Source organism: Pholcus phalangioides, unplaced genomic scaffold, assembly GCF_987345545.1.
Source record: "Pholcus phalangioides strain wild (caught in Gottingen) unplaced genomic scaffold, Ppha-v1.0 ptg000009l_1, whole genome shotgun sequence".
NCBI lineage: Eukaryota > Metazoa > Arthropoda > Arachnida > Araneae > Pholcidae > Pholcus > Pholcus phalangioides.
In genome coordinates, this window is record NW_028301602.1 from 60,287,768 (window position 1) to 60,307,278 (window position 19,511).

The following is a 19,511-nucleotide window of genomic DNA, read 5'->3' on the forward strand; positions in this document are numbered from 1 at the left end:
TTGGAAACGAAGGCACCATCTATCGGTGGTCGCCTCAAGCTCGTTATATAGGAAAATATCTATATTCTCCCCTGGGTTTGTGACGGCAACCTTCACGGTGGTAGACGAGCATCTTACCACCATACCACTCGGGCGCTCATCCCTTCTTTGGCTAGGGGTCTTGTTATTCCAACCTAAATGTGCCCATCTCATAAAAACATTCCCTCTGGTTATTTCTAACGAATTGGTTCATGCCGGACATACACAACATTGTATCGTAAGTGTATATTGCTTGATGCGACATTCATTTAAGTTGGAAAGCATCTAGAGAAGACAAGATGCCTTTATTGATAACTTCAATTTATTCACTTCAAGAAACATAATACATCATTGCTCTGTGAGCATATAGGGCTATTCATTAGCATTATTTCATAGATATCAACAAAAATAACTTCCCACATATATAAACTATTAAAAAGTGACCCAAAAAAACTTACAAACTTTATAACAAATAAGGAAAAATAAAACAAAAAACAATTGTATATAACCATCATGAAATTATAAAAACCATAGAAGTATATGTATAACAACTGCTTACTACAATTCAGCTAACAAACAACAAAACTGAATAAAAATATAAACTGAAAAATGAAAAATAGTGAAAAAAACATGAGAAAGTATAACAATAAACCTATGATTGGACTAGATACAATACATTGTTGATTCTGCAACCCTAAGCACCATTCTAGAAGACACTAAATGTCATTCAAACGTATAAACTATCTATACACACACATGCAAAAAGATAACATTTGGGAAGAGAAAACAAATTTCTACACGCAATAGATATTTCATTTAGTGACTATAATTACCATAAATAAAACAAATGCAGGTTCTAAAAGTAACAGGTAAAGAAAAATTAACATTTATCATTGACCAAACAGTAAAAAAAGTCAAAAACACACAAAAAATCTTAAAAGGCAATCACGTCACAGTAAATGTGATTGCTTAATCAAGAAAACATGTTTGAATAGAAACATAGAAGGTGGGTTGTAAAATAACTAAATCGCTCACTGACATAACAATAAAAAATGTTTTAATAGGTGACAACATTTTACATACATTAATTATATCTGATACTGTTTAGACTTTTCACAATCATTAAAATGGTACAATTTCTTCATTGTCCCGCACCAACACAATTTCATACATATTATGGTAGATAGATCGATCCATATCACAGTGGGAAACATGTTTCAAACATTTGTAATCAAACCAGGATTTTATATTGAATAATAGTTTCAAGTAATAATTACTTTTCTTTGATACAAGTTCAATAAATTGGGTCTTTTGACAATATTTGTTTTAAAGTGGAAATATTTCTTACTTCAACGAATATCTATTTTTTCTGAAATAACTTTCTCTACAAAAATGGAGTATACTGTATTTTAATACTAAAAAATAACTCAAGATCTAAATTCTTTCTCATCTCTGAAATTTGAAGCTTTGGATATTTTTACTTTCTCTATTAAATCTATAAACTGTGATTCTGAACTTATTCTACTTAATTTTGCAACCTCAGGTAACTCACTCAAACTGGTATCACATAAGTTCAACATTATGGAAGTTTTGATTTGAGCACAAATAATTTTTCTTTGGCATGAAAAAAAAATAGAAAATAATAATTCAGAAAAAAAAATCTGTAAGCAACGAGGTGTATACAAACAAACAGAAAAACAAGATTGCACATTTAAAGGAACCTCCAATGACAGACACTCCCTGTAAACACCCTGTGAGCTTTTTTTGGATTCCATTAGTTTTTACTATATTTCAATATCTATAAATTGGCACTCCATTAGCAGACAAAATTAAGAGTTCCAATAAAGGGTGTCTGTTAACGAGTGGTTTCATACAATATACATATTAGACATGAAGATATCTTTTACTGTAATAAAACAAAATCTACTTTTATAAGAATATTCACAAACATCAGAAATAATGTCATTAAGAAAGACAGAAAATTATGTATTTGCACAAAATGAAATTTCAACTTTTCTAATATGTCTTCACTTACCAAAACTATTTAAAGATAACATTTTTATAGATGAATCAACAAGAATACATAAATAACAATTAAGCATACTCCAATCCAATAGTCATTTGAAAAAGTAAAATAGAATGTGATATCAGTTATAGAATATTCATACACATTCTATTCATATTACTACTTGATTCAATCTACTGAGGAATTCACGACACAGCTACAGAGATGATAAAGATTTACATTTCAGTGTGATCATCAATAATGCAGAAACAAAGCAAAAAAGATCATAGAGGCAGAAATGATTATCAAAAGCAATATTCCAGCTGCCGCTCTATAGTAGAGAGCTGATAGTTTTGGTATTTACACATGGCACAAAAAAAGAACAACAAAAAAGAAGACCCAATAGCTAATCTTTACACAGCCCAGTGAGTACGACCAAACCCTTGACCTACAATTATAAACAAAAATGAATCAATGACATATTGGTTAGCAATTGCTTTTATATACTTAAACTGAAAGTTTAATTTTTTCAGAAAAATTTGGAATTGTAATTATTTAGAAAAATGAAATGGTGCAAGAACAAAAATATGGATTTTGTTCACAGATCAAATAGGCATTTCATCTAAAGGCATCTAAGGCATTTATTCATTGTTCATAATACCTACACAACTGGTGCATAGGAATGCCCCGGAACCGAAATACAAAAGAAAATATTTCTAGGGATAATCTACTCACCAATGCTTGCAAGTATGAGTTTTGCCTGAAAACAAAATATTTTTTGTTTACTCATAACAATGCAAGATAAATAACTAATAAATAGACCATAATATGGCTTAACGAAAAAAAAAATCTATAAATTTATAGGTATGGCGGGGAAACTGGCAATCACTTCAAAATTTAAGACAAGTAGAAATTCATGTAAGTTATTTCACCATTTAGAGATTTAGATTTTGTTATTTCACTGCTTCAAAAAAATAGTCTTTTTCCCAATTTTACTAAAAACTTCCACAAATAATGAATGCCAGCTATTCTAAAAAATATCATTTGCACAATGCCCAAATTAATGTGGTTCTTACTTTTCAACTGTTTAAAATTTAACTCCCACCTCCTATCCTGTTTCAATCAATAAAAAGACCGATCTGTAATTTGTAAAAAATTTTAGCTCAATCAGGCAACTGATGGGCGACATCCAAATGCATTGAAGTTGGAACATAGTAAGCAATGATAATTCTCTATACGTAATGATAAATTCTGTTAAGAAGCAGTATACTCTTCCCTATCTCATTTTCTTTTGTTTTAAAGAATTTTATGGGATCACATCCAAGCAACCCCAGCAATTTTTTAAAATATTCTGAATCCAATTTATCAAAAAGAAATTCTCTGGCAAAAAAAAAATGATATGTAAAACAAATCCTTACCAGAGACCATAAAAAATACCTAACTGCTACTAAATCCTCTTTTAGGAAAACCAAAAACTAATGTTCAATGTTCATTCGTTCACATTGTTTAGATTCTATAAAAATTATTGTGTTAAATAAAAATGTTTTTCCCCTTATAGATATCATGTGCACTATGAAAAAAAAAAAAACCCTAATATATTTTATATTTCTCAAATTTTTCAGGTCATTTCAGGTATATTTTTAATCGGAATGAATTTCTTTGGGAAATTGGATTCAGAATGTTTTTAAACATTTGCTGTGGTTGCCGAGATGTATTCTCATAAACTTCTCTAAGAAGAAAACAATGGTTGATAGGGAAGAGTGAAAACGGAATTTGAACAGAATTAATCATTGTGCATAGAGAATAACACATTCCTTACTATGTTCCAGCTTCAAAGCTTCGGAGGGTCGCGCAGCAGTTGTCTGATTGAGCTAAAATTTTGCAGAGATCGCCTTTTTGTTTATTGGACCAGGAAAAAAAGAGGGCAAAATTTTAACGTTCTGAAAATTACCTATAGCTAAGGGCCAACCTAATACACATAAGTAATAATGTAACTAAACATAAAATATATTCCACATAAAATTTAAAAAAAAAAATAGAGCTAACCTCATCTGGAGTAGATGCTTCCAATACATAGCACATGAAGTCGTTAGCTATTGTACATGTGGTATCACTGCAGAAAGAAGAAAAAAAAGCTACAACTGTACACAAGGTGAAACAAGTTTCAAATGAATTTGTATTTAGAAAGTTTGGATTAGTTTTGCAATGAGAAATAACAGGCTTTTTACATGGGAATTGCATACCCACCCAATAATGACAGCAAACAAATTTGGATAACAGTCTTTACGACCGCATGCTGATATCTCTGTGAAATGCTTGTCAACCAAGACCTGCAGTAGAGCATTTTGAAATAAATATTACTATTACTGAATTAATATCAATTATGATTTTAAAAATTGTGAAGTATAGTCAACAAATAAACTTTTCATATTATTTAAACATCAAAATTTGGAAACAGTGTTTTTGGCAAATATGCAATATTATGCAGTATGGTAGGCTTTCATTGTGCTCTTAACTGATCAAAGTATATATTTGTATATCCAAGTATATATCTGATATGAATACAAGCTAAGTAAACAAAAGTTAGTGCTTGAATGACTATGACCTATACAGAATCTACATACTTTGACATTGCTTAATGCAAAAAAATCTATAAAGTTATAACTGTGACAAGGGACAGTTATAACTTTATAGATATTTGATAATTGACAAATGTTATAAAACTTCCACTAACACTGAAAAATTCACATAATTTGTTTCACCATTTAGAATTGAATTACTTAAATGAATTTAAAATTTCTAGTACTACCCTTTCCCATTTCCTAGACATGATAATTCAGTTAACACAATATGTTAGAATGGAAATCCATACATCACCACTCTCTTTGTCATACATCTTCAATTTGGTTTCACCCAGATCCAGCATTACACCCTGTCACAAATACAAATAAATATTTACAAAAACATGCTTAAAATGATTTGAGAAAATCAGAAAAACAATTTTAGAAATGATAATCATATATCACTTTATGCAATAGAAAAATGAATTTTGGTTTTGGAACCATATATTTCAACTTCTTTCCGAGCAATCTTCCTTGAATATGTATGCTGATACATAGAGATTGAAAATGATGTATGATTTTCATAGAACCTGGTTATATGTCGTGGTCTTGATGTGTATAATGACATCACTGTCATATCACTGTTTGTGCCTCAAAACTTCATATTAAATTATGATTGAAGGATTAGGTTATGCTTGTTTAAGTGTGTCTACCTAACCTTAAAGTTTTTCTTTTCCTTTGTTTTTGTAGTAAACTTTTCAAGCATTGCGAATATTGAAAACAGGGTGATTTTTCAAATCAAAATAATATAACAAGTTACATAGATTAAAAATTTTTTGTAACAATAGTTTGGTACTTACTATTGGGTTTATAATAAAAGTGTCTCTTATACCTACAGAAAAATAAAATAATCAAAAAAAATTATAATCTAAAAATTAAAAGGAATCTCATCATTTCATGAGACTTACTCTTTTCCCTTCATTAGAGATGGTTACTTTTGAAATGGCTTTTTCAATTTGAGCAAGTCTTCCTTCCTAAAGAATCACAAAAATATCACTTTCACAACAAAGCCAAAACTGAACTAAAAACATAATTAAAACTATTTATATATATTTCCATGTAAATAATAAGATAAATTTGCAAAATATTGATGAAGCATTCATTCAAGTTGTATGATTTTTGCATTTTTGTCAAATCAGTCTTTCATTGTAACCAGAGATAAACATATGAAAATGTTAGGTGCCCTCTTTGCACATTCATTAGATTGTACCTCCATGTAAAAGTGATCAATTTTATTATTTATGTTGCTCTAGCACATGCGCTTGAAAATAAAAGTCTCTGTGCACTTTATTCAGTCAAGTCAGTAAGAGAAAATTTTTATAATTATAAATAAAATTGGCACCTTGAGAAATATAATTTATAAATGTGTAATGAACCCAACAATGATGCTAATAACACTCAAGACTTAACAATCATGAACCCAAAATATTTAACTACAGTGATCTTTCACTTATTATACCCTCTCACATATACATTTCCCTCGGTTATAAGACAATTTTCTGCACTCCTGGTCAAAGATGCAGCATAATATAATACTGCTATTTACTTATATGCCTCTCTCACTTAGGTGCCTTTTTTCTTGTTCCCTTGCATTGACATGAGAGATCTTTTCTTTCAAACTAAGCACAACTTACAATGGGCCATGGCCAATTACACCATGGGCAAGCACTTTACTACAAAATGAGTTGTGCAAGAAGTGTGAATACCTAACAGTTTGAGTGTGTAAACAGTGTTGTGTCTGATTTTTCAGTGCTACTATCTATACTTTAGAAGTGAATTACAATGATTGAAATGTTGTTACCATTGTAGGCCTGTTGCTATCTGTGGTGAGACTTTTTAATGAGGAGATCGGTTTACAATTGTGCCTTTAAGTTGATAACCACAGAAAACCAACTTCAGCCGACCAACCACTGCAGCAGTGGTGGTTCAAATCCGGGTCATCGCGAGCATGATGAGAGTTCGTCACTATGATGATCACTTGATCACCATAGTGGCTGTGAGAGATCACTGTATCCTAATTATTTTGAGCCCACGAACATGAGAAAGGTGATAGAGTTGAAAAGAATGCATTGTGCATAAGAAATATGGAGATTAGATATTGTGAATTTTTTATTTGGTCAGATACATTTGAAACAATAATATTTTCAGTAACACAAATATATATTTTAATAGAAATTATCATCAACATGGAAACCTACTTTTCCAACTGGAACAGTTCCCAGAAGATGAATTTCGAAATCTGGGCTATATCGGAACAAGACAGGAAAAAAAATTAGTTTGGTAAAAAAACAATGTAATAGCAAATAATGAAATATCATTAAAACAAATATTCATATATTTTGTAAATTTGAAGAAAAGATTCTGTCTTCTATTAAAGTCTTGAAATATTTTGGAATAAAGAAGCAAAAGAAACTTATTTTGTAAACAAATTTAAAATACACTTAAATTAATTTTTAATAGATTTATTTGAAATAATTATACTTAGAGATCTGTTTTTGAAAAATTACCCTATTTTTTAAGTATGTATAACACCTTTTTTCTTCCAAAATATATATAATAAATAAATTTGATTTTTTTTCAATTTTTTTCTTCCAAAATAGGCCTGAAAAACCAGGATGTCTCTTAAATTCTGGTATAAATATGGTAACTGAAAAATTAATATAAATAATATTACTTTAAGGATTCTCTGAAAGTTGGAAAATGAGAAGGTGAAACATCTTGATCCTTCAGGCAAAGTTTTCTTTCTAATAATTTACGAAGACCAAGTTTTTCCAGCAAACCAAGAAGTGGAGTATATATGCTGCCATTAATTGATGTACTCTAATAAGGAGGAAAAATACTTAAAATTATATGAGAATCACTACATACTTCAATATAAATGGGATAATTAATTGATTTGGTTGAAAAAAAAAATGGAATTTTCAATTTTATACTCATCTTGAAAAAGTCCAAAAAAACAAAATAGTGTATTACCATATTACCAATACACATGCCCTCTAGCATCTTTCTTAAGCAGTGCATACCTATTATTGCTCTGTGCACAACATTTTGTCATTCATATGGAATTACAAGACGTGTGTGTGTGTGTGCTTTTTCATACAATGTAATGGATTTCTTCTGTGGCGCAGAAACACTTTGTGCATGGCCTGCTTAAGGGGTGCATTGTATTATCTAGTTTGGTTATTCCCAAGCCAGGGAAATTTGATTTTTAGGGGGGGGGGGTGGGGGGGGCATTTGGAAATGAGTTTTTATATATTGTATTAAGGTTTAAATAGAACTTTTCAGAATTCTCCTATTTTTACATTGATTCAATAATTTTTTTAAACAATTTCTTGGTATATATAAATGGAGCTATCTATATCTATTTTTCTGTTTCAGTGCTTTCTTTGGTAAGGGTTTGACCAGGGGTACTGAACATTTTGTGTTTTCGGACAATTTGTGTCAATAAATGGAAGAAAAATTAAGGTCACATACTTAATTTTTTACCTTTACAAAATAATATTCTGTATACAACAATGTATGAAAACAATTGGTTAATTAAGAGCATCCATAGTTTTCGGGCTGTTATGCTGTGTTCAAAGCTTTTTTATCAGCAGATGTTTCGTTCACTGCTGCGGAGGACATCACCATTGCAGGTGATGGCAAACAAGTAATGGAACTGGTTATAGTAACATCCTCTTAAGACGGTGATCTGCTACTTTCCCACACACCAACTCCAGTCATATATTGCCATATAGAAACTTTCAACTATTGGAGATGGGTGGGAAATGAAGGCGCCATCTATCGGTGGTCACCCAATGATCAATAGGTAAAGAACTTTTTCTGATGTTCTTTTGGCTGGATTCGAATCCATGGACCTTGATGGCAACCTTCATAGTGGAAGACGAGCATCTTACCACTGCACTACTTGGGCACTTCATCATGATCTACTGGCACTTAGGATGAAAATGCAGTGAAATCTGTATCACCATTGTGATCTGGAACAAGTGATGTAATGATGACATCAATAGTTGACAGTTTTCGAAGAGAACATCATTTCGTCTCTTTGCTAGCCATCACCTGCAATGATGATGTCCACCTCAGTAATGCATGAAACATCTGCTGATGAAAAGCCTTGAAACATGACAGCCTGAAAAGTATGAACAATCTTATAATCTCCAGCTGTGAAAGCCTACCTACTCTATTCATTGAGTTAATTGTTTTCTCATCCAAGCTCACAGATCCCCTTGAAGTCACTCTAAGGATTCATGGTTAAGACTCACTATTTTTAACTAAGTTAATGACCTTTTCTGTTCCATCAACATGAATAGAAGTTTATTTTTGAATTTTAAGAATTACAAGTAACAGGGAAAGAGAAAGAACTGGAGGGAGGAAAGGAAGTTACCGGATTGCAAAATTTAAAAGGATGCAAAGCAAAAAAAAATTTTTTTTCTTTTAAAAAACCAAACTTCATTATAGAACAATGAAGTTTCATGGAAGGGAAGAGGATCCACTCCTAATAAAAAATCCAGTTGGTGGGGGGGGGGGGGAACACCATCAGGATTTCAGAAATGTATTGGTGGGGCATGGCCTAAAAAAATTTGGGAACCACTGATCTAGTTCCATAATTTTGGAAAATTTATTAATCAAAATATCCTTGTTATATAATGCAATCTGATCATTTATAATTGAAATAATTCTTTTATATTTCTAAAGGGAGTCAAAACAACAAAATTTAACACATAATATATATGCATTTCATAATTTATTTCCATTAGTAAGATATCTGCACAGAAACGTTAATTATATCACAGTCGAATGGAAAAATTATGACAGAACTATACCTTGATAACAGACAAATAAACAGGTAGTCCTTGAAATTGATATGCTAAGGATGAAACAAGTCCCCGTCTGCATCTGTAAAGACTCCTGCCGTATAATTCATCAAGCACATCTCCAGGCTCTATTTGATTCTGTATTTTAGAGAAAAAATTAGTTTCAAATAAGAATATTCTAAACACTATTTTTGTGATTTACCGACTGATTAACAGAGGAAAAACTAATTGGCAATAAAGTGCATGAAAAATGTAATGAAGGAGGGAAAATTATTCCCTGACTCAATGTATTAGTACGATATTGCTCACATTCAGAAAGCTTATAAGAAATTAACATAGTATTTAGTAAACAGTGATGCCCATGAAATAGTGTTTCACTCTCTTCATAGAGTTTGTTATAAGCTTACACTGCTATATATTGGAGGTTCAACTGTCTTTTAACAAATGTTATCAAATTAAACAGTACAGTATAAAATTTTATACTGAAAAATGAGGAAACACATGAAATATGAATTTCAAATAAAAATGTATATAGAAATTACATAAGAAGCTATGAAAATTTGGACATTTCTGTAAAAATCATAGCATGGCAAGACTATTACCTCTTCAGCAGCTACACTTCCTTCTTCCACTTTCACGACTATGGCTCGTCCCTTGATATAACTGAAAAAGTGAAAATAAAAATAAAGCTTACAAATAATTTAAAAACCAGAGCTTGCAGATTTTTGGCACATGCGTTTTTTTATAGTTTAAACCATGGTTTACTGTCACATCAAAACTCTCCATCAAAAACTTTTGTCAAGAACCTCAAATATTGCTTCTCAATATAAAGATTCTCATTGGGAATACACCCGTTAATTGCATGTAATATTCAAAGTGACTATGCTATCTAAAGAATAATAAGTGCTAATTGCATATCATGCTCTCAAGAAACGCCTATAACTTAGTCTTAGTGAAAAAATAAGAACGACTAAGTTTGACTATGATATGGTATATTTACTAGCATTTATAATACAATGGCTTTCCGATTGAAGATGTACCTTGAGCATGCAAAATAATACTTTGGGTATCAAGTTCTGCTAGCTCTGCATTTATAGAAAATGCTCACAACCTAAGCTAAGAAATGTTTAGGTGAGAATAAATGAGTTTATAGTGTAGTGCTGCGTGAGAATTTTTAATATGGAATGAAATTTCGGGCAGATCAGAAAAATTCAAAATATCAAAATAGATGTTTTTATTCAGTAAAATATGATTCAAAATATAAAGAAGTTCATCTGCATAAAAGTATGTTTTCTTTGTTATTTAACCTCAGGTTAAAAAAAAACTATTTGACAATATTGACAAAAAGTTTTAGACGGTTTTTATGCTGAGTTAGATTCTGAGGTCTAAACCCTAAACTTCATCCTCTACCACGCATATTTTGAATAAACAGCTACATGTTTGCTTAGCAAATTGAATGCAGCTAATCAGTAGTTCAGAAAAATGCATCATAACATTACATATTATCTGTTCTAGACTCTTTGCGTCAAAAAATTCAAAATTTCAAATTAGAATTAATATTTCGTTTTAATCATTGTAATAAATTGGTGTTTGAAAATAAAACATTGTAATATGCAAAAAAAGTAAGTTTCTCATAATTTTATTAACCTATTGCATTCAAAATATTATCCAAAAGCATTCATTTAGGTTTTTGGCAGTTTTAGACAATTTTTGATGGTTTAACCAGTTTTTGACATCAAAAACCCCACTCTGAAGGAAACAAAACCATACCCCATTTGCAAACTAAATAGATTATAGTTTAAATGGTGTTCTAATCTGAATTCTGTAACTCGAAATCATTTACATCGGGTAACACAAGCCAGATATATGGTAATTGCTATGATGCCAAATGTAGCACATACAATGACTTCCAAAAATAATTTAAAAAATATTGATTGATTCTACATATATCTTTGTTTTGGTAGTAAAAAAAAACCCTTTAATTTCTAATATTCAGTACATATAGCCTCAAATGCAAACTGGTTTCCCATTTGAAAAAGTCTGTCCACAGAGAGCTGGCAGATCCTTTCAACACAATACTTACAAAACATGGAAATTCAGGCATGTGCCATTTCCACATCAAAATATGAAGATGTATGGCAATGGCAGCAACAACACAAAACAAATATAACTCTGACACCATAAACACATCAGGGGTGACACTTATACACACGTTCCTACACGTGAACCACTTTGTTAGAAACTTCCCAGCGGAATATTCACAAGGTTCATGTACAGTTAAGTAGTAGTATACATGGTCTTTACATGAAATTCATTTATTTTGTAATATAAAAAAAAAAAAAAAAAAGGGGCGCGGTAGCCCGGTCGATAAGATGCTCGCCTAAAGTACCAAAGGATGTTTAGAGGTGTCGCGAGTTCGATACCCAGTTCGTCCTTGTCAGAAAACTTTCCTGACACAGGGGTACAACAAAAAACGGTGATTTGACCGCAGCAAAAATTGCTACCGCATGGAGTCCCCCATCGAGGGGTTAGCGCACCAACCTCTCGATGAGTATGAAAAACAAGCCTGCCGTTCGGAATCGGCAATAAATTGTAGGTCCCGGTCTAATTAGCCCTCGTGTGCACAAAATGACCGTGGTGCGACAAAAATGATCAAATGATCAAATTGTAATAAAAAAGTTTAAAGAGGGAAAGAAAGAGAAGTTTCAAAACTCACCCAAAAGTTATACCCATCTCTTTACATGGTACAAACTCATATTTTTTAAACACCTGAAATATTGAAAAATAGCAGTTCAAATTTAGAAACACATTTTACTAAAAACAAGAATGGAGAAAACAAAAGCATTCTGTCACTTAAAAAAAAAATTCAATTCATTCAATTTGATTTTTATAGAATCATAATCTAAGAAAACCTAACTTACACCCAATTCCCATGTTTCATCCAAGAAGCTTGCATTCTGAAATAAATGATGAGTCCAATTTAAAAGATCGTCAATGAGATTTCAATAACGCATTTGAAAATGTGAACAATGATAACTTAAAATTAATTTATGAGATCAAATAAACATAACAATAGATCTTACACAAAGATTACTGACGATTGATTATCATTCACTCTAATAACTTTACAATTGCATTCTAATAACCCAAAAAGATATTGATTGGTTGTTGAGATGTTGACTCTCCAACACATAAATAAAAAAATTGCAGTGCATGGCACTTAATGCGATCCCATCAAGACACAAGGTTTCTGATAATAACCGATTGATTATTTGAAGGGAGAAAACAAAATTCAAATAAAATGATCATGTGTCTTGTTTTGAGTAAACAATAAGACAGTTCTTTTTTCTACAAAACTGATTACAAGATGTTCATTCATACTGACTCATTTCAGTAGCTTATCATACTGTCTGAACTCAAGAATTTTTTTTTCTTTTAATCTGAGATCATGTTTTTGGCATCTATTTTAGCCATTATGAGGAGTCTGAATAAAGTGGTATAATGTGGATTAGAATATACAGATAGAACTGTTTGTGATTTTTAATATATGCATCAAAGGTTTCTTGAAGAACGCTTGCTAATTGATATAGACCATAGTGGCTACTTTGCTGGATGAGGAATGTGTGATAGGAGTACACACACAGAAAGGTTTATGAACATGATAAGAAGTTATCTATCTCTCATACATTCTACATCAGAAGTGCACAACCTGCAGCCCACCAAGGTTTGTCAATAGAAAAGTGTAACAATATGATATATACATAGAGCTGATCATATCTCCTCGATAAAAATATGTAAAATTGGGATCCATACAGGAAATCACAAATTATCAGTGAAGACAAATCAACTTGCCAGTTATAGTAAAAAAATTGTCAAAGGCAGAGTTGCAAATTATAGACAACAATTATTTCTAAATATAAAAAAAATAATTCTTGAATTTCAGTAAAGAACAAAAATTCAAGCTAACCTTGTTGAAAATACAGGGGAAAAAAGGTAATTTTATGAAAAGCTTTAAACGGCCAAAATTATGAAAAAGCCCCATAAAATTCAGGTCTTATGGTCACCCTTATATATATACAAGTTTTTGGCCCACGAATGGCGAAAATACCTCATATCTGACCCACAGACGGAATAGGTTGTGCACCTGCATTCTATATAGTCCACAGTTTGATAACTTATTGGTAGAAGAAAAACAAAAGAACTCAGGAACAACTTCAGTTTCAAATGCGTGAAAAAAAATTGATGTGTACTGAAATCTTGATATTTGTAAACGTTTTTCCCACATTGTAATCTATGTCCAGTTCACATCTGTACTTTGGAAATATGACAACAATACCCAAATGATAACATTATCTATGATTACAATAAGCAGCATCTACTTTATATGTATGTATAGTCTCAAAAGGTCTGGGTACCCGAAGGTACTTGAATATTTTTTGAATTTCCTTCAAAAACCTCTCTCCACCCCTAGCTTCCCTTGCAAGGATGCATTTTGTGTTTTTTAAACAAATGCAAGCAATTTCAGTTTGAAGGGATCCCTTTCTTCATTCAATGATATGACATGAATTTTGCAGTTTTGCATAGTATTTATTACAAAAAAAAAAAAACACATTTTTAAGATGATGCCGTTTGAAAATTATCCAGTAGAATTTGACTTCTATTTTGATTATATAAATATATATATATATTTTTATTTTGACACCGAAAGTTATATACACGTGCAGTGAAATGAGTAACAATAAATGTGCTCTTACTGTCAGTTCCAGTTTGAAGTCAATTTTGTTCACTTCATGAAGTAGGGATGAAAATATTTCTAAATTAAATTGAAAAAAAAGTATTAAAAAATATACAAAAAAATTTATGATTGAGAAAAAACCAAAAATGCTAGGAAATAAAAACTTTATGAAGTGAAATAAGAATTTTATGGAACAGTGAAAGTTTCATACAGAAATAAATTCACACTTACACATAAATGGGTATTCAATTATCAACTTTTATGTGTGCATCAATAAAAATTCAAAGATGAGTATGCTAGATCCTAGTAACAAGCTTGATTTTTAATATGAATTTTGATGACAAGACACACTAATTACGTATTTAACTAATATTCAACTCATTTTATTAAACTAAATTCATTCCACAAGAATTTCAAAATATGAGGGAATACAAAACTAACATTAAAATGCACATACCTGCCAAAATTTCATTTCCAAGAATAGATGAATCTCCAGTATAATAGGACTGAAACAAAATACAATAAACATCTTAGAAAGGATTATATTACTTTGAATGAGAAGTAGGGAGAAAACGTATTATTTAATGTATTTGACAATGAACCAACAAAATAAAAAACAAACATCGATTTGGTGATCAAGGTAATGATGAACCAAGAAATTAAGTGAAATAAAAATTGTAAATTTTCACTGTGTATGAAGAGTATTCTGGTATTTTTCGGCCTGAAATCTACTTAAAAACTGAATTTTCTGGATGTTATGCCGAAACTGATATTTGGAAAGAAAAATTGTCTCCTCCGGGAATCGAACCCAGATCCCCTTGCATATCGTGCCTTTAGTGTATCGGTTAGAGTACTTTCCCGGTATGCAAGGGGATCTGGGTTCGATTCCCGGAGGAGACATCACTTATTTCCAAATACCAATTTCGGCATAACATCCAGAAAATTCAATTTTCCAGTATATTTCACTGTGTATTTTGAATGACAATAGAGGCTAAGGATGACTAGTTACGAAATAGTTATGAATTAGTGAATATATTATTACATTATTATAATTATATGAATTATAGTGTTATAGTTATATGAATTATATTGTTATAATTATATGAACTAGTTACAAAAGATTTATGCAAAAGCAGATTGCCAAATAAAATTTATTTAAAAAATTTTAATGCCAAAAAATTTAGGAAATATCCAAAATTAATAAGGAAGTCACCACATTCATGGTATGCCAGTGGTTGAGAGAATCATAAAAATTACTTTTGAAAGCAACTCGTCCTCCAGCAAACATGCTAGCAACGTCATCAAGAGTTTCCTTGATAAGGCAGTTCGGATCAACAACCTCCCTTTTCCAGTGCTAGTGAAAACCTGGACAAAATAAGATTTAATATATGAAGCATACTCATAAAAAATATTTAAAAAAACAACATGGAATTTAATTTTTTTAAACTAAAAGAAATAAGAAAAGTTCGAGAGGAAAACCAAAAGTTTAACACAATGTTTTACTAAAATAATAAAATAAAATAAAAAATATATAACTGACAAGGGTTCCGAGGAGATGACTTCAAAATGTTTTGAAAAAATTGCCACTGATTCTACTCATTTAAATATGCACAAAAATAAAAATCCACTGGGATTATTACGAGGCAGTAAAATAAAAATTGTAAATTTTCGCTGTGTATTTTGAATGCCAATAGAGGCCATGAATGAGTTCAAAATCCCAGCAACTCTAGAAAAAAATGACCTTATTCAAACAAACACAATCTGGTACAGCGCAGACAAAGAATGGAAAGAAAAGAGAAATTGACTAGTTTCTAGAAGCTGGAGGAAAGACAGGCTGAGTAGCCAACTCTTATCATTTTTTATAATTTTTTGCGGCTTTAACAATTGCATTTTGCCACTAATTTTTTTTTGTTTTTATATGTGTTTCTAGGTGGGATGAGTGTACGTTGAATTTTTTCATAGTTATTTGAGGACAACATCTTGGGACTTTTTTCTTGTGAGTTTAATTCAAGTTGTCAATCAAGTTTTAAGAATAGATTCTGTGAAGTAAAATTAAACTGAAACATGTTTTGAATCACACCAAGCCATCCATTATTTCTTTTTATAATTTTGTCATTGTGATAGAAGAGGCATAAACATTGATCCTGGTACCCATTACTCACTCAGCCGCAAATTATGCTATCACAGTAAAAAAATAAAATAAAAATAAAACTTTCAAGTTTAAAAACTATACCATTTCGCAGATATCAAAGAAGAGATAAAAAAAATAATAAAGCAGTTTGTTATCATTTAAAGTTTGACAAAATGCATCTGATAAAATCTACTTAATTCCCAGTTAGAGGTCTTCTAATGCAATGATTCAGCTGTACACAGTAGGCTAATTTGCATCTGCATATATATTGAACAGCCAGACACACCCTGCTTTACATCTTTCTGGAGATATCAAAGTAAAATGCATACACAGATAATTACTAAATAATAATGTAGAAGGTCAAATAATAAATTGAACTGGAAGAAGTATTTCCATATAGAGGAAATCATTGTTATTATTTTTAAGATTTTAGATTACAACCAACTTTTATATGATGGGCGAACAACCACAAAAACTCTCACCATCTGTCTATTAGACACAGATAAACATCACTGTAGTAGACCAGAGCTGGACAAATCTTAGGTGCCAGGTCGTCATAGTGACTATACAACTGGTATTGGTGCCTACAATTTTTTTGTATGTGGTTGCTAAATTGGAGTCTATGAATGATGCAAAATTTTCTGATTTCATCACAGTGTGTCTTTTAATACAGGAAAAGGTCATAGAGTCCCAGAAAGGTATAAAGAGCATAATTTAGGACCGTTTTCTTGAGATTAAAATCATTCTTGGCTTCTATGAAATTTGGCTGGGGCTCAACATTTTTTTATTTGTAAAGCCTTCCTAGTGGACAATAATATGTATGTGGCAAACTTAATTGTACACTCAAACATATGTATATTATTGAAAAATGAGAATTATCCATTAGACTGGATTCACCACTTATTTCATAATTGACAAAACTTTTGAAATTTATTTTCAATATAAAATATATCAAATCAATAGGAAATTATCTGAAAAGAAGTCTAACTTCACTGCTTTATAAGAATTTTAAATATTTATTTATTTAAAAATACAAACTACAGGCAAAAGCCCAGTTACAGTTTGCATATGTGAATGCAAGATAAAGATAAAAACACATGTATATACAAAAAAATAATCTTACCTTTTTGCAGTCCAATACACTTTCGATAGCATCTGCCAAAGCGAATGGTACCCTGAGAATAAATATAACTTATTTAATATTTTCACACCAATTTACATAGTGGAGAATTTCAAAATTAGAAAAACTTTCAAGTTGACAACTAATATAGAATATATGAACTAACTTGAGCTTTTCTCGGTTATTATAGACTTGCTCAACCCACAACCAGTAATCATATTTGATTCGTCCAAAGGAAGTACTCGTTGCTCCTTGATCAAATAAATAAACAAAAAAGATAAAGTATTTAAAGTTGTCATTTTTAAATGAACACAAAATTAAATTCCTACTGAAAAAAAAAAGGTTTTGGAAAACATTATAATAATACATATGAAAAATATTTGAGTTGTATTAATGACATTTAGATGTCTTTGCAAACCTTTGAATCCTGCTCTGAAGATACTTTCCAATGTCTGACAAAGAGGCATGAGACCGGGACTATGATCTCGAACTTCTGTTATCTCTGAAAACTTCATTAGGTCCAATATATGGCCTGCAATAAAAGACAAACAAGTCAGAGATGCAAAATACTTTTTTTATTCATCTTTCTTTAAGTAGAAAAATTTATCCTACAAAAACCAAGGCCGTTCCAGATTTTGCAGCTTTGTGTATGCTATGTATGTGCAACATTGTGAAAGATAGTAGTATTGTGAAACACGAGAAAGAAGCATTGAAGCTTGCACTCAGGGCTTATATCCGCCTTCCCCATTCTCTACATGAAGGATGTTCGTAAACTTGCTTAGAACAAAATGGGAGGGTGATAGCTTTCATCAACACAAACAATACAGCAATCTCTTATTATATGTTTCTCTCAGTTATAAGAGAGAACTGAGAGAACTACAGCTGAGCTACAGGTTGGAGAGAACTACAGCCTTTTAACTGAGGGGAGGGTCCATAGCCCAATTGTACAATTATAAAGTAAATATTCCAATTAAGTTATGATTGCCGCTTTGGCGGTCGAATGGTCAGAGCAATGGATTTGCATCGAGAGGACACAGGTTCCAACCCTACTACTGCCAGTGGTGGCCAGCTGAAGTTGGTTTTCTATGGTTCCTAACTTTGAGGTACAAATCCAAATAGACCTTCATGTTAAAAAGTCTCACCACAGACAGCAACAGAACTACAACGGAACAAATATTCAATCACAATTTGAAATATAGATGGCAGCACAAAAAACACTATGTATGCCCTCAGACTGTTGGGCACACACACACACGTTTGCAGCTCTAGCACAACTCAATTGGTAGTAAATAGCCTGTGGCAATAGACCGAAATTGTGCTCAGTTTGGAAAAAAGAAAGACATCAAGATTTCCTGGGGATTCATTACTAAAAGTATTCGGGAACTGCTGCAAGTGCATGCGCTCTATGCGAGTCAGCTGTGACTGTTGCTCACAAAGCTGAATACAGATAAGATTCATCAACCGTCTTGGTTGCTCATTCATGTTATAATAGCCCATCGTCTTTTAACTTTTTTTTTTCGTCCATAGCTCCCTTGATGTGTATTAAATGGAAGAGATTTTTCTAACTCTCCTTGAAAATGACTGGTTCATAAAATATCTTCTTAATTAAAACATTGAGACACAAAGTGTTTTTAACGAAATAAAAACTGAATGTTGATAGCAAATAATGAGTGATAAATAATGAATGGTAACTTTGATATTGAAAACAATTCAATTATAGTCAGTGTCCAGTGTTTCTTATACATTTTGTTTAGGGTTTACTTTGAAATTATCACGATGAATCTCTAATATAAAATCATAACATGATATTATAATGAATTAAATAACAAATTATTGAAAAAAACAAAAAGTATGGATCAATATCTTCACCTTTGAGTTCCTTCAGCAATGGATGACTGACAGACATTTTTGATCACTTATTCAAAAAATATTTATCGGTGAAATGCAATCTGTGAGAATTTATTTAATTACTTAAATAATCAATTATAAAATTATCATCCAGCAATCCTCATTAATACTTGACATGTCCACCATATTGTTTGTTGTGATTTAAGAGAGCTTGTGATG

At 31.2% G+C, this 19,511-nt stretch overlaps 1 protein-coding gene across 1 annotated transcript; it reads right to left on the reverse strand.

Annotated features, from left to right (window-relative positions):
* Nucleotides 1–328: 328 nt before the first annotated feature.
* Nucleotides 329–19,495, reverse strand: LOC149083418 (uncharacterized). The gene is made up of 19 exons (XM_089236708.1): nt 19,314–19,495; nt 17,863–17,976; nt 17,611–17,695; nt 17,448–17,499; nt 15,451–15,558; nt 14,651–14,699; nt 14,213–14,271; nt 12,380–12,415; nt 12,175–12,227; nt 10,061–10,121; nt 9,468–9,596; nt 7,319–7,464; nt 6,843–6,888; nt 5,553–5,618; nt 4,896–4,955; nt 4,271–4,353; nt 4,070–4,136; nt 2,759–2,783; nt 329–2,471 (listed from the first exon to the last, which is right to left on the reverse strand). The coding sequence occupies exons 1-19, from the start codon at nt 19,348–19,350 to the stop codon at nt 2,437–2,439; spliced, it is 1,311 nt and encodes a 436-aa protein (XP_089092834.1). The 5' UTR covers nt 19,351–19,495; the 3' UTR covers nt 329–2,436.
* Nucleotides 19,496–19,511: the final 16 nt, after the last annotated feature.

Bases quoted from the DNA above. Each gene is read 5' to 3' on its own strand.
- LOC149083418 (XM_089236708.1), bottom strand. From the start codon at position 19,350: ATGTCTGTCAGTCATCCATTGCTGAAGGAACTCAAAG. The intron at 15,559-17,447 runs GTAAGATTATTT...TATTTTGTCCAG, and splicing joins GTGTATTGGACTGCAAAAAG to GTTTTCACTAGCACTGGAAA. The intron at 12,228-12,379 runs GTAAGTTAGGTT...TCAATATTTCAG, and splicing joins ATGAAACATGGGAATTGGGT to GTGTTTAAAAAATATGAGTT.